The 16,577-nt window shown below is 29.3% G+C and overlaps 1 protein-coding gene across 1 annotated transcript in view; it reads right to left on the bottom strand.

The window, feature by feature from the left end:
- LOC107444081 (uncharacterized) overlaps window positions 1-16,213 on the bottom strand; it is a 62,590-nt gene extending 46,377 nt beyond the window's left edge. The window contains exons 1-3 of the mRNA XM_071187021.2: window positions 15,974-16,213; window positions 10,625-10,861; window positions 1,698-1,962 (exon numbers count right to left, since the gene is read on the bottom strand). Of these exons, the coding sequence (XP_071043122.2) occupies window positions 1,698-1,962; window positions 10,625-10,861; window positions 15,974-16,044 (573 nt within the window). The 5' untranslated portion in view covers window positions 16,045-16,213. The remainder of the gene's footprint in view (window positions 1-1,697; window positions 1,963-10,624; window positions 10,862-15,973) is intronic.
- Between the last annotated feature and the right edge of the window lie 364 nt (window positions 16,214-16,577).

Genomic DNA, 16,577 nt, shown 5'->3' with positions numbered 1-16,577 from the left:
ATGTGCCAATTGGAGGTTTTTGACCGAGACTTGGGTACTGAAAAAAAAAAATTTTGTGGACTGGTGTGACATATTCTCGTGTCTGAAACTTCGAATGGCATCGAGTGTAGCAGCTCTCAATAAATCTTGAACAGTAATCAAATTCTGGGTGGCAAAGGCAATCTGCCATTTTTCTTCTGTAATATCACCAATTGTCATAGAAATAAGATCAGTTTGTGCATAGTAAACAGAGCTTTTTCAAGAAGAGCATCTTTGGTATGAATACAATCAACCAAACTTTCATTATTTTTAAACTTACGTACGCTCTGATGAGCTAAAAATTCTTCCATTGTAATGTGATCTTTAAATCTAGAAGTGAGGGTGATTTTCCCGGCAGTTCAATCATTATAAGTTTTACCTCATGTAAGTTTTCAATTGTTTGCAGATCTGGAGTGGCACAAAACAGCATTAGTGATCATCAGACAAATTATCAAGTGTCGCGATTCTATCCACTACTTTTATACATTCAGAAGCAGTCAATGATATTGCCTTCAAACATTAAAATGGAATATACGGTATTGTTAGTGGAAATAATTTGGATGATATTTGGTTGACTTACTTGTTTCTCTAATAATTGTTTTGAGTCTCTATAAATGTAGCAAGAATTGTCACAATATTAGAATCTGTTTGTGGTAGAGGAGGTGAAGAGGTACATAGAGAAAAATGTTGACTGTTTAAAAGTTCCACTTGTTTCTGCAGTAATTCAATTTTAGTCTATAATTCTGTGCAAATCCAGGCAGTTTTTTTTTTGGAATTATGAGTGTTACCATTTGGAGATTGCATACTATGAGTTAAAAAGATCACCTTAAGTTCTATCATATGTTCTTTTAATATTATCATTCGCAATATGCGATATCAAGTCATTTTTATTTTGAGTGAGCGAAAGAATTCTCAAACACTAGATGACAGTAAAATGGGCCAATGGTTTCACATTCAAGGTGTTCAAAACATTATTCACGTCTGTTGATATTCTGGTGAGAAACAGTGCAGTGAGAGGAGTCTGCTTTGCAACATCTATTTCGAGAAGCTTGGCGCACTGAAGCAAATTTTCTTCAGTGAAATGTAATTTTTTGTCAAAATAGAATTACCTGGGCAAGTTGTAGTCCAATGAGGAATTTTTTTTATTTGCTTTAACTATTAAAATTTCATCAGAAAAATTTAAAATATAGAGATGGAATGACAATATTCAAAGATGAAAAATTTGAAAGATTCTTTTAAAAACGACTGAGCCATATAAGAAAGTCCGATAACAAAGAATCTAATTCAGGGGAAATTTAATTCAGAAGTGAGAAGATATTAATAAAAAAACATTTTAATTATAAATAACAAACAAATAATATACAAGAAATATCAATTGAAGTTGGAAGATTAAGCCTTTTTTAAGCCAAACTACATGTCTTTAGATTTTAAATACCAAAATAAGAAGACTTAGTACAATTTATGTATCACAAATTTTATTTTTTACTTTGAGTCTTAATCTTTTTGTTTGTAATTTTTCCCTGCTCGAAAATACCTTAGCTGTGTTTAAAATTAAATGCTATTTGGAACAGACCATCATAAAGTTGCTAACAATTATAAAGTAACAAAAAGTTTTTTCTTAAAAAATAATTAATGATTAATATACACACCGGGAAATACATATGAATAAGTGAAATTACCTTAAGAACATCGGAAGGAATATAAACCTTCTTCCTATATTCCTCTAAAGTGGCATCCAAATTTTCAACTCTTTTGCGTAATCGACTGTTTTTTCCTTTTAAGCATCGTATCTTTTTATTCTGCTGTTCTACAAGTTTATTTGCTATCTTTAATCCCAAATGGAATTCATCAGTAGAGTAAGTGACACTATCTTTAAAATCTCCCAAATAGCTAATTCTTCTTCTTTTTGATCCACGCTCTTTGCCCTTCTGTTTATCAAGTGATCTAAAGAATATGCAAAAGAAAAATCAATAAAAATAAAAATAAGAGAGCAAAACTTTCTTAAAAATTGAATATCAAAATAATCTGAATTTAATTTTATATTAAATATCAAAACATTCAACAAAAAACAGGTGAAAAAAATGTTACATTAAATAAATGTATATTATTGATTAATTAGTAAAATATTTAACAGGAAAAACTGCTAATTTTTGAAAGAAAAATTTTGAGAAAAATCTTTGGCTCTCTTTAAGAGAATAACGTAAGGAAAATTCTTTACAAAAAATATGACAAATTCGGTGGGACCGACATTGTGAGAACTATTAAAGCATCACGCATTAGGTGGCTGGGCCACCTCTTCAGAAATTCTGATGCCGTCCCTGCCAAAAAAGTGACTTTTTCCACAATTGAAGTGACGAGACGTAGGAGACGACCACCTACAAGATGGATAGACGACGTTGAAAAGGACCTCAAACTACTGGGATTCAGCCGATGGCGGGCCATCGCACCGGACAGGGCCAGATGGAGGAAAATCTGTGAGTCAGCCTTGGCCCGTGAAAGGCTGTTGCACTTATGAAGAAGAAGAAGTATAATTAACACTAGAAAGACTGAAAATTGCAGTATACCTAAAGTGGCCAGTTTGGTCCTTTCCAAAACTTTTGAGTGTAAATCGAACATCCAAAATTTTAAAGTATAATAATAATTAATTCAATAAAAACTTATTATAGACTTGATCATCAAAATTCTGTGGTATTTCATTAAATTCCATTAACAAAAATATTTCAATAAACAGAACACTGGCTTTTCAGTACATATTAGTTAGTTTTTTAAGTAATTGAGTTTCCTTTTTATTTATAAATAATAATTACTGATGAGTTAAAATAATTTTGCTTTTTTATTGAAACTGGAGTAACTTATACATACTTCATTCACTTCAAGTGGACCTTATACACAAAACTAACAGAGGATATGGAATATCTACCAAAAAACTTAAGGGGCAACCAATCATAATGAAGTAAAGATAGGTAAAATTGTTTTTATTTTCCTATAAAAAGAACTTTGAAATCTGTGTGATTAGTATTAAAAAAAAAAAAACATTTTATACATTTTTCTTCAAAATAAATATTTTTAAAAAAAAAATATATACACTGCTCAAAAAAATTAGGGGAGCCATGTGCTCCCCTAATTTTTTTGAGCAGTGTATATATGTATATGTATATGCATATACATGCAATGCTCAAAAAAATTAGAGGAGCACATGGCTCCCCTAATTTTTTTGAGCAGTGTATTTTTGAAAGTTTTTGACTAATTATTAATTATATTTTAGTTTTTCAAAAAATATAGCTTAATCAGTAGAACTTTTTGCAATATGCACTAGAATTTTAAAAAATATGAACTCAAAAGTTTCAATCAGTCACTTTGTTTCACAAAATAATTAAAATAAATAAATGAAAAAAAAAGAAGCTCTTGCAGTTTTATTTCTGCTTCATTATTAAACTACAGGTAGAAATAAATATAATTTAAAAACCTATTAAACTTTCAACTGATTTATAGCTAAAAATATAGATAAAAGCTCTTAAAATTGTCTGTGCTTTTCAATAATTAGCATGGATCAAAAGTCTTCATTTTTTTGTAAGCAGCACGTTATTGCACAATTCGAACAAAAGTCTCGCATAAATTGAGAGAGAACGTTTAAAAGGTTCAGTCTATCAAGGTGCAGAAATGATCAGAATGTCAAACTACCAATGTGGTTCATTCATTAAAGCAAATAATCCCGCTGTTTAAACCCAATCAATTTCATGCATCATTATCATATAAATATTTTACAAAGTTTGTCCACCTGAAACATGTTCTGAGGTGAATAACTCTGTGCCATGGGGGAAATAATATCAGACATAACACAAGTACCTCTTTATAATAAAAATATTACATACAAAAGAGAAATGTAATACAATTTTGTATACAAAAATATCTAAAAAATTATAAAAATACTAAGGCAAAAAAAAATTAATCATTGAAATTGTTTCGTTTAAATTTATGTGATAATTAATACTCACTTTTTAGCATTTCGAATTTAACATATAGACATAGAGTAGAAGGCACACAAAAATAAACGAAATACCCTGAATAACTTTTGATCTTATAAATTTATCATTATTTTTAAAAAAGTCATATTTTTAAAATTCAATATCTCAGGAGTTATTCGAACGATTTCACTAATATTTTGTATTAAAGTTGTTTTCTTTAAAATGATGTAAAAAATTGTATTTCTTACAATTTCAAAGTTTTTCGATAATTTTTAACTAAAATACTAAAAAATAATAGATATCTACTTAAAGTTATTTTTTTGCATGGAATTAACTTTTCGTAAACAAATTTTTGTGCAATAATTTTGCATTTCAATTGAAAAGTGCTAGAGATATAGCGAAATATGCAAAAAGTAAAATTAATATTATTGTGTCCAAGCTTTGGTCCCCTCTCTTGACCAAACTACTGGGACCATATTTCCCAGATTGCGACTACCCCTTACATTATCACAGTCAGAAATCTGAGTCTGTCGGAAGAAAAGTATGTTTATTCAGAGAAGATATGTTCGGGTGTTCAATTTTGTAACTTAAAATATCTTCTGCACTAATAAATGAGTATATTTGAGGCAATCCATATCAGTCTTTAAAATTGAGTCCCAGGGTGTGAAGATCCGATTGGAAGTTATTCAGGGTAAACCATTTTTTATTTTGCCCACAATGCATCAGAACCAGAACCTACAATTAGTAGCTGTAAATTATATAATTTATATAAAGTTGTAAACAATTCAGAAACACACAAATTAAAAAGAGAGTTGTCTTAGTATTATAGATAAAAAAAAAGCTGACGTTTCTGAGGCACATAATATAAGAATGAATTATTTCATAGCAGGGTTGGGTTTTTGACATGACAGTGGTAAAAACCGTCAAAAACCTACTGTTTTCTTTAATTTATGGTATATAGCAGACAATATATTATTTTCACATAATTGCCTTTATAACTGAATGTTGTAAATGATTGCTATTGATTTTGCAACTATATACATGTATTCTTATAGAAGGATATACATTCATACAGAAATATTGTAATATACTTATTGAAAATAGTGATACTTACTTTTATCATTATAGCTTGATTTGCAAAGGATTCAAAATTTTGCACTTCTTAATTGTTAGAAACAAACAAACAAACAAAAAAGCTTGGAACTATTAATAAATTCAAGAGCTAAAAAGAAGAACTTAAAATTTGGCATTTCTTAAATATTAGAAATAAGCTAAACAAAACTTTCAAAGCTTGTAACTGCTAACAAACTCTAAGTCAAGAATGACTTGACATTCTTCAGTAATGTAATATGCCAAACAAAATGGTGCTTGGAAATGTTGAAAATTTTGTTTAGTATCCTAATATTTTACTTCAAATCGTATGTTTTGAAATAATCATGTTAGGAAAATGCAAGAAACTGTTCATAAATATCTTTTAACAACTTTTTTTCTAATTTTGTTGCCCAAAAATGAATTAATTTTAAATTATAAGCAGTTAAACTCAAATAAAAATACAGTTTTACCAAAACAATGGGTTTTGGACAGTTTTTGACAGAGGGGTTTTTGACGTGACGGTAAAAACCATGGTATAAACCGGTAAAAACCGTCATGTGTCAAAAACTTGCCAACCCTGTTTCATAGGAATCTTCAATAAATTTTTCATTTTGCTATTACTGGCTTATTTTATTCACATCTCAGTATAATATACCTATTGATCAACAAAGAACATCAAAAATATATTTCACAAATGCATTAGATATTAATTTTTGGAAAGTGCATTGGTTATCACATTGAATTCTTTTGTTAAAAACAGATCGATTTGTCAATAATTTGTGAATGCTCAATGTCCTGAGTCTAGTTGATGAGGTTACAAAGCTGTAACTGATCCTACCGTACACATTTTGGTAATAGCTAACCTATTATATACAAAACTAACAAAAACCAAACACTATTGAAGATATATTAGGTGAATTAAATAAATAATCTCAAGAAACTAAAGTGGTAAAATAAAATTCATCCACTTCAAAAATATGCAAATTGAAAATGACAGTCGACTTGTTTTAACGCTCAAAAACACACTCATTTTCAAGACTTACCAGATGTGAATGAGGAATATATTTTTAAAATATATTGAAACAAGTGATTTCAAATCACTCTTGTTTCATCTTATTCACATGAACAAAAGTAATTTCAAATCACTTTTGTTACTTCTCATTCATGAAAGGCGGGTTTCGAAAATGGGTAAACGTTTTTGAGCACTTGAAACATTTTGACTGTTATTTTCAGTTTATATATTTTTGAAACTAATTGAGTCTTTAATCAAGTAATATATTAGGTGAATAACATTTAATAACAATTATTGGTGATTTAACAATAAATACACACTTCGAGCATTGAAAATTGTCATTGCGAATTTTTCGTTATGCTATTCATTAAAATTTATTATGAATAGCATAATTGATACTTATTTTTTTTACTTCTCTTACATATTATAAAAATACAAAACATCTAGTAAATATTCACAATTAACAATAAAAAAAATTAAATTTGTAACATTTTCAAAAGGAAAAAAGATCCACTTAAATATACCACTTAAAACTTTTATAACCACTTTTTATAAACCACTTAAATATAAAGATTTTTATTGAAAATGATTAAACAAGCATCCTGTGATAAATATAAATCTTAAAAACTGGTTTACTTTCAGTTTAGCAAATCCAAAAATTCAAGCGCAAAATTAAAAAAGTGAGTTATGCCCTCAGGATTCAAAATTTTGAGTGTTCAATTTGTTTGAGACAGCTAAAATCCTATAAAACAATAATTAGTCTTTTGAACGAGCAACCAATCACCATACATTGATAGGATGATATGACCCTCATTTTTTTCACTTGAAATATTATAATATGATACTCAACCAAAGGTAAACATGTAATATTAAATCTGTTGATTAAAATCTATTAAAAAGTTCAAATATTATACAGTAGAGCGCCGATCATCCGAACCCTTATTATCTGAACGTCCCATTATCCAATTAATGAACATCCAATTAATTATTACGTCCGAATTAAATATTTTTTTTTGAAGTTTATAATACTTTTTAACTTATCGACAATTTTTCTAAATTTAAAAGAACAAATAACATCAACTACATCTGAAAATAATATTTATTTTACAACCTTTTTTAGCAGTTTTCTTTTAGTAGCTATACATACATCAGTGTTTTCATCATAGAAAAAAAATGGGTGAGAAATTCTCACCCTTTCTCAAAATCAGGGTGAGATTTCTAAAAATTAAAAAAACATAAGCTCTTGAAAAAAAATCATTTCCTTAATTATAATATAATACATTTTTAACGTCTTCTATTTTTAAAAGCATTGAATATTTTTGGTGCATCATCATAGAAGATTTTGCCTTTACAAGGTATTTGTCCATCTTACATAAGTGCATAAAAAATTTGAACGTCTTACATGAAGAAACCTTACCTACGGTAAACCGAGAAATGTGTTCTGAAAGGGGTTACGTGGTTGTGTTCTGTTGTTCGAAAAGGTTCTGAACAATACTGGTAAATAGGGAAGCTAGATAACGGGGCAGATGTTGAAAATAATGAAAGATCCAGGAAGAAAAGTGAAACCGATTTTATTCTAAATGGCGTAATTTGAAACTTTTTCCAAGATGCGAGAAATTAGCGAATTTTTAAATTGATTTATAGAATGCGCGAATTTCTCGCGGTAATCATTTTTTAATGCGAGAAAAGAAGAAAATATGCGAGATTCTCGCGTTCTCGCTCTGTAGTGAAAACACTGCATACATGTATTGTTATACAGTTAAACCTACATGCCCCTTTAGCATTCTTCAACCGAAAATTAACTTCCAAGAATGCGAGTTTCATTTTGACAGTCTACTATGGTTGGAATGCGAGGGGAGTTTATGAGTAGATAAGTGCTGAAGTTTTTTAATTGGGGGAGGGGTAGTTGTCACTTATGGTTAATGATTAGTGATTACAGTGCTTCGAACTTAAATCTTGGAATAAAATTCTTAACAGAAAAACAAACGAAACTGAAGTTTCTGAACCAGTAGATCTTCCGGATGAAAAGATGCCAGGTTATACAGCAGAAGAAATAGAAGACTGGTGTCGAGCCACTGAAAATGACCTAGGATTTCAAATTTTATAAGATGCTGAAATTTTGAATGAAGATCAGAACTCCACAGATGAAGAGGAAGAAGTAGGTGATCAAGTTCAAGATAGTGGACCTTCTCAGATAGAAGCAAGCAATTCATTAGATATTGCAATGAATTGACTAGAACGTCAAAATGATGTTGATCCGGTGCAGTTGATTTATTTAAAAAGAATTAGGGATACGGCTGCTCAAAAAAGATCATCCTCTTTGAAACAAAAAATTTTGCTGGATTTCTTTGGCAATGAAAAATAAAGAAAAATGTGGTAAAATCAGTAATTGACAAAAAAAAATTATGAAAAGTTGAAATATAATAATTCAAAATTAAAAAAAAATTTAAAAATGGGAAAAAAAAATTTTTAAACTCGCCAGAGCTATTTTAGATAGTACTCCCAGTCCTAAGCCTAGAAAAAGTGTGAAGGGGAGTTAGGGCATAAATAATAATCATTTAAACTAGATTTTAAGCAACTTTCCAATTATCTGAACTTTTCATTATTCGAACCACGTTTGGTCCCGAGCAGTTCGGATAATCAGCGTTCCACTGTATTTGTAAAAATTTTATTTTCTAAATTTGTAAGTACTTTGTTTTCGCTTTTAAAATAGAAAAAATCTCTGGAGCATATGAATAGAACAGTGAAAATATTTATAGACTTGTGAAAGTTGTAAGTCCAATCACTGGATTTAAATTACAACTTTAATTTCTACAAGTATATGTAAAGAATATTTTGCCACTATTCGGCACTTTTGCCGAATATTTGGCTAAACATTCGGTTGAATATTCGACAAAATATTATTTTGAAAAATATTTTTCGACAAAGCTCTTTTTGGGGGAAATTTGAATAGATTTAATAAAGAATAATTTAACACCATATTTTTTACTATACATTATTAGAAATTGCTTTTAAAGATATTCATTAAGTTCTAAATCTTGTTATAATCTCAAAGACAAAGAATTGAAACTAGGTAACTTTATACTAAGTCATGAGTTTAGTAATGCTGATTTTTTAAAATTACATTCAGGAAAGTCAATTTTTTTTTTTTTTTTTACACATTATGTTTTAAAAATTGAGAACTTTTTTTTATTTGTTTCATTTTTGTTGGCTTTTCTGTAATAACTCTAATGTAACATTTTAACAGAGTGTTTCTAATAGACTTTATTCTTTTATTGTCTCTTTTTCCCTATATGCTGAGACAGGTAACAGGTAGCATAGAAAACTGTGATTCTCAACGCTAAAGTTATATTTCAGACCAAAGAAAGAAAAAAAAATTCTGTTTCTCTTTAGCTTTTTTGGTTAGCTCTTCAATGTTGGTTAATGTATACTTCTTCTTATTATTGCAACATTTTTAAAAGAGCCTATCTAATGAACCTTATTCTTTTATGGCCACTTTTGGCATTGAAAAAAGTTAAATTGAGATTTTTAGCATTAAATCTTTCATCAAAAAATTAAGAACGGTTTTTGTTTTAGTTTCTATCTAACTTTTCTTTTTTAAAATACTTTTTCGGTAGATGGTTTTATTAGACTTTAAACTTCAATTTTTCTTGAAAATACGGTAATTTTAAAACTGAGATGTTTAGCTTTAAATTTATTTTTTTTTAAAAATAAGATCGATTTTTATTTTTTTGATTTGCTTTTTGTATATAATCTAGTTTTTTGTGGGCGTTATCATAATAGTGCTGCTAAGATGACTTTTTTAAAGAACTAAGATGATTTTTTTTTCTATTTTTAATTTTTTAAAGTTTAATTTTTTTAAATAGCTGTAGGTCAGTTTTTTATTTATCTTAAATAATTTTAATTATGGTAAAATCTAATTACCTTAAATATTTTAATTAAAGTTTTTTTCCCCTTACCCCATACCAAGTCCTGTAGTGGACTGATCGTTAAGACACAGTTCCAAGCAGATCACCGAAGTCAAGCATCACTGGCTGTGGTCAGTGTGCGGGTGGGTGACCACTTGAATCAGTCTGCGCAGGGACCGAGGGTACGTGGTATTGATCCTCGTTAAGCTGCTCTACTGTAAATTACTTGACTTCTCATGCAGGTCGCTGGGCTACCGAAGTGGGGGATGCCATCCCCTCTGCAGGGGATCAAAATTCTGATGGCATGTCTTCGGATCATCCTCAGAGATGTTTCACAGACCGCCCCTAATAGCCCATTGTGCAGCTCTAGTGCGATGTACATGAACAACTATCCTATACCAAAAATACAGCTAAGTTTTTATTATTTTTTAATAATGACTAAACTTATTTATTTGTAGAATATAATATTTATTAATAATTTCTTTAAAAAACAGAATGTTGCTATTCGGCCAATATTTTTGGTCAAATATTCGATATTCGGCCAAATAACTATTTGTTACATCCCTAATTTCCACCCCTATGACCTTGTGTTACGCTTAGAAAATTATTTTGATAAACGGTTTACTTACGATTCAGTTTCAGAATTTGAATCTTCTGTAGAATTGGCTTCAGTAGTGGTAGCAGTGTCAGAGTAAAATATGGTAGGAGCTGCTGTAGACTTTAACCATCTTCTTCCAAATTTTTCATGATCAAAGCAATCAGCTTTAAAATGCCTGGAGCATACTTTTGGAGAGTTACTGGGAACAAAATTTTCCCTTCCTAAATTTTTAACCCATTGTGAACATCTTATTGGGTCTGTTGGAAATCTACAATATAAAGAAAGAATGTTCAGGTTATCAGCCAGACTTAAACTTTGGTATTTCAAAAGTAGTATGATGGATCAAGAGCAAACCACGCAAAGAGCATTATTAATTAAACATTATATAAGTAATTACTAACTCTTATATTTCTTAAGACCTTCATATGCTTGACACAGAACTTAAAATTAGTGTAAATAGTTTTCTTCAAACATTATTATTTTGCAATCTTGACTAACTTACTACGATCTTGCACATTAAAAAGCACATAAATTTTTTTTCCTTATCAATAAGTATTAACCCATTAAAATTCTACATTAATTTAGCAGTGGCATTTATTACATTTAACATAAAAGTTTTTATTTGACATTCAAATTACATGACAAAATATTTGAATAATTACTACAAATTGTGTGCAGTGTGAATAGTTTCTTTCAAACGTTATTATTTTGCAATCTTGACATGACTTACTACGATCTTGCATATTAAAAAAGCACATAATTTTTTTTCCCTTATCAATAAGCATTAACCCATTAAAATTCTGCATTAATTTAGCACTGGCATTTATTACATTTAACATAAAAGCTTTTATTTGACATTCAAATTACATGACAAAATACTTGAATAATTACTACAAATTGTGTGCAGTGTATATAGTTTCTTTAAAACGTTATTATTTTGCAATCTTGACATGACTTACTACGATCTTGCACATTAAAAAGCACATAAATTTTGTTTCTTTATCAATAAGTATTAACTCATTAAATTTCTACATTAATTTAGCACTGGCATTTATTACATTTAACATAAAAGTTTTTATTTGACATTCAAATTACATGACAAAATACTTGAATAATTACTACAAATTGTGTGCATTATGAAGCGTATTCTTGCACAAAAACATGAGTCCGTGTAAATATAAAATCATTCACTTTTTTTGTCTAAAAGAATCAAATTATAGAGTACAAAAGTACAGAGGTTGTACTGTTTGTCAAAGATAGGTACTCTGACCGCCACTAGGTCTGAGGCAGTCTGGTGCTATGGAAACAAGAAGAGGGCATTTTAGGGAGGGTGGCTTTGATGAAGAGGTCTTCTTTTCTTTCGCGGAAACCAGTCCTAAAGAGGGACCCCGCATCCCTACTTGAAATAATCATACCGCGTTACCACAGTCATCGCCACAGCTCCAGACGAATGTCTGGCAGAGTACCAATCGTAGACAAACAGTATATCTCTACTCTATCTGTTCTTTCTTGTGTTCTGAACTTATTTAACAGGGACTGTCAAAATTTGTAAAATTGTTGGAGCTAAGGAAAATTTTTTAGGAACTTTTAGAATTGCTGTTACTTGAAATTAAAAAGAAATTAGCTTCTCATAGACATATTTGACCATTTTTTAGTAGTAGGAGTCATCTTTGGGTTTTTAGCATTGAATAAGTTAAATATTAAATTTAAAAAAAATCAAACTTAGCAATAATTCTAAAAAATAAATCTTTTAAATTGTAATTCATAAATCTAAATAAAGCAAACTATGAAATAAACATTACAATAGTTAATATTATTTCCCTAAATGCAAACAATAAATTGGATATTAACATTGCCTTTGAGTTTCGGCTTTAAGATACTATAGATATTGAAATATCAATAAATACAATTTCGACCTTTTTTGTAATGAAACCTCTTACTTATAATATTTAAAAACAATAATAAAATGTAAAATAATTTTCATAAACTTTACATGATCAGGATAAAATAACAAGAAGCTTTCTGACAAAGAACTCTTGTTTCTATTATAGGGTGACTTGGGGTAATTCCTGATCAAAAATTGCAAACATCTATTTTGTGAAAAAACTATTCAAGATAGAATTTTAATATTTACTGGAAGTTTGAGGCTATATGAGATGAGTCCTATGCTATCTTCTTTTGCTTGAAAATCTAATTAGCATTTAAAAGATTTTAAATTTTTAGTGATCAGGAATTACCCCTTCTCTTGATCATTTCTGGGATAATTCCTGATCACTTCTGGGGTAATTACTGATCACCAGTTTTTATAGTAAAGGAGCTGTTTAAAAATAATTATACAATGGTAATTAACAAATAAGGCATCAAGATCAAACAAATATATCAAAAAGATATGTTTAAGGAGCTAATAAAACGATTTATTTAAAAAGCAAGAATAAAGATTAACACTTTGAATTTTCCAAAAATCTTTGCATCATGTCATACATTTTAGACAAGCAGCCAACTCATTCTAATGTTCTGCTGAAACATAAAAAAGAGTTCACACATGGGTTTCTTTTGCTGGATTTTGTAACTTCATTAAGTGAGAGTGTAAAGTTAAGTAAGGTATGTCAACAGCTCTCACACTGAAATTTTCATTTTCAATCATTAAAAAAAATTTACTAATCTTGCTTTCTAGAGGCTTAGTTTCCTTTTTAGGCTTATAATTTCTCACCATATTTATATTCGGTAAATTTATAAATTTAAAAATTATTCTAACAATGTACACACATAAAATTAAGATAGAAGCAAGGTAAGACAAACCAGAACACATTTGTCTTGTATACAGTTGAAAACAAATTTTGCGATTACAGTTAAAATATATTTTATCGTTGCTCCACTTAATAAATATGAACTGTTATTTAAGAAAACACAATCAGCTCTTTATTAGCTATTTTTAATACTATTTATAAAAAGAAATGACAATGATCAGGAATTACCCCAGTGATCAATAATTACCCCATCTGTAAGGGGGAAACATTTGATATAGTATCCCATAATCAATTATAATGTTTACAGTAAATGTGAAACAATTAAGCAAAAGATTACACTATTTTCATATCAAAGAAAAAGAAAGTAACTCAAAATATTCATTATTAAGAGAAGGAGGGGGATCTTTGCAGAAATATGCACATTTTAAAACCTATCTTTGAAAAGGAAAATACAGAAAGCAGTTTAAAATATACTTATTTTGTTAGATTAAACAAAAAACTATTATTAAGTAAATGTAGTTATACTTCAGTAAAGTGTACAAGCATTCTTGTCCATGTCTCAAATTTTAAAAAAAATAATTTTTTAATAAAACTTTTTAATAAAACTTTTAATAAAAATTTAATAAAACTTAGGTGATCATTATTTACCCCAGAAACAGAGTGATCGTGAATTACACCGGGTCACCCTACCTATTAGATATTATAAAATGAGCAAGAGATTTTTTGTTTTGATATCAGAGGGAGGAAAATGAAACCCGAAATTAAGAATATCTTGCAAAATGCAGCAGAGTTGCACATAGCAAAACTCTCGCCGTAACATGCTCAGTAGACTCACAAGTAATTAATGAAACATACAAAAACGATTAGCAATTTAGATACGCTACCGGCTGACAGTAAGCCAAAATAGATTGGAAATATGGTAAAAACAATGAATAGAACAATGTGAAAAGCACGCTTTTGCATCAGACATAGCGAAAATAGACACATTAAAGAAAAAAATCCCCTGTTCAAAAACGTAAAATTAAGCACTTTTTAAAAACACTCAAAGAAAAAAGCACCTTTAAGGGCTATTAAAAACGTAAAATTAAGCACTTTTTAAAAACACTCAAAGAAAAAAGCACCTTTAAAGGCTGTTAAAAAACGAAAATAAGCACCTTTAAAAAACGCAACACACTATGCAATTGAATAAAATATTCGGAACGTTTTTACTACAAGAAAAAAATATAAGTGAATTAATTATTTACCCATCATAGCATATATTTTTGGAAATATCACTTTTTCCGAATATATTATGACCTTCTACACCATTGATTTGCACTTTCACTGATATTTTACTTCCCTTAAGTTGAAAAGGCAAAAACAAATAATATTTGTCGTATTGATAACCTTTTTCTTTCTAATTATTTGATGATACGCACTCTTGTGCTAAGCAATTCTCAAAATATAGTTGCAGAGTAACAATGGACACATAACTTTAACATAACCAGGGACATACTGCTAGTTATAATAATCCAGGACAAACTGCTAGTTATAATGAAAACTACTGTAACTGTGGTGACTGGCAATAACCTATGACTTAGACATATGTCTTTCACTTGTTTAAAAATAATTTTAAGCCAATAAGCACAAAGGCTAATGGTTTGGAATCATTTTTGTTTAGTGTGGCGTAACTACCACTACGAAAATTAAACATCAATTCACTAGTATATAAGACATGCTAACTTGATTCAATCTTAAGGTACCTTTGAATGGATGAAGGATAGCATTGTTTAATGGTCTTTTCTCCACATTTAGAATAGGTTTCTCATTCTAAAAATTTACATGAGGAGGTTTTGAAGGAAAAATTCCCATATTTAGGTCTGCAGCAGAATAATATGCAAGTCTTAGCTAAACTTATGGCCTGTGATAAACTAAAATAACATTATAGAAGGGGACCAACTGGAAAGGTATAACTTGTAGTCACCCAGATGCAAACCTCTGCTTGTTTTGTTTTTTTTTGTTTCTTAAAAAAAAAACCCCAGCAAGTTTACTTTGGCGATTGTAATTGGCGCTACAAATCATGATGCTGATATGTTCTGGTTAGGAAGTAAACAAAACCAGATTAGGAAGAGGGTATTTAAAAAAATTAAGAACACTCCTACTTGTAAATTCTTTAAAAAAATAGTCCTTGTGCCCAGCTAACTAAACAGTACCTGAAAGAATTAGAATAATTCTAAATATCATACTATACTGCTGCTTTTCTGACCTAATTAAAAGCCATGATTGTTCAAACATATATCATTTCTTATTTAGAAATTCTTTGTTCTTGTCTCTATTAAGGAGATAGAGAATTTATGTTTAAAATATGAGTTTGCTTTAGTAGAAAGGGACGCAAAATTCGTAAGTCCTGGATGCTTAGAACCCGTAGTTTTAAAAATATAGCATAAGATAAATAGCACTGAGATTAATCATATAAAAAAAAAAAGTTGCAACTCTGTAATAAATCTGTTCAGATTTTTATGTTTAAATCTGTAAGATTTAAACAATAAATGATATCTCCGTGAAACTACCACAACATATTAAATAAATAAATCTTAATAAAAAATACAATATTTAATAGTATATAAAGTAAAGAAAAACTTAAATATACACACTTATGAAAAGTTATAGGACTGCCTTTAACTTGTCTTGATTTACACTCTTTAACACAGCAATTCACTGGCATTTTCAATTTACCATAGAATTGTTTAAGTGCAACGATTATTAAATTTACAAAAAGTTATCGTAATCATTAAAATTCAACGAGCTGAGTTTTTAAATGTCTATTTCTGTAAAATGTCTATTTCTTTAAATGTCTATTTCTGTAGGTAAATGTCTCTTTCTGTTAATCTTTTGGTAGTGTATAGCGTGAGGATGCCTGTGAATCCTCAGGAAACAGGATGATCCCTCAAGGCATGTTTTCAAGCATGCGCAGTATACTAATCATAATGAGTAACGCCTCCTCCCTGTCCTTCCTAGTCAGATGACTACGCGATAGAAATGGCGAGAAATGGCATTTCAAAAATGTGACTACTTCAAATTTATCCAAAACTAATCAAGGATTACATAAAGGGTATGTGACTATACTTTATTCAAAATATTTATTATCTGCCTTTTCACTAGAAATTTATACCTCCTTAAGAGTTGAATGATCATTTCTTTAAAATATTTGACTAACGAAAATCTTTATTTGATGTCAAAATGTGCAATGACTGGTGG

Source organism: Parasteatoda tepidariorum, chromosome 9, assembly GCF_982258835.1.
Source record: "Parasteatoda tepidariorum strain Cologne lab strain chromosome 9, Ptep-v5.0, whole genome shotgun sequence".
Taxonomy (NCBI): domain Eukaryota; kingdom Metazoa; phylum Arthropoda; class Arachnida; order Araneae; family Theridiidae; genus Parasteatoda; species Parasteatoda tepidariorum.
Note: the sequence above shows the minus strand (reverse complement) of the source record. Positions and strands in the feature narration are given on the sequence as shown.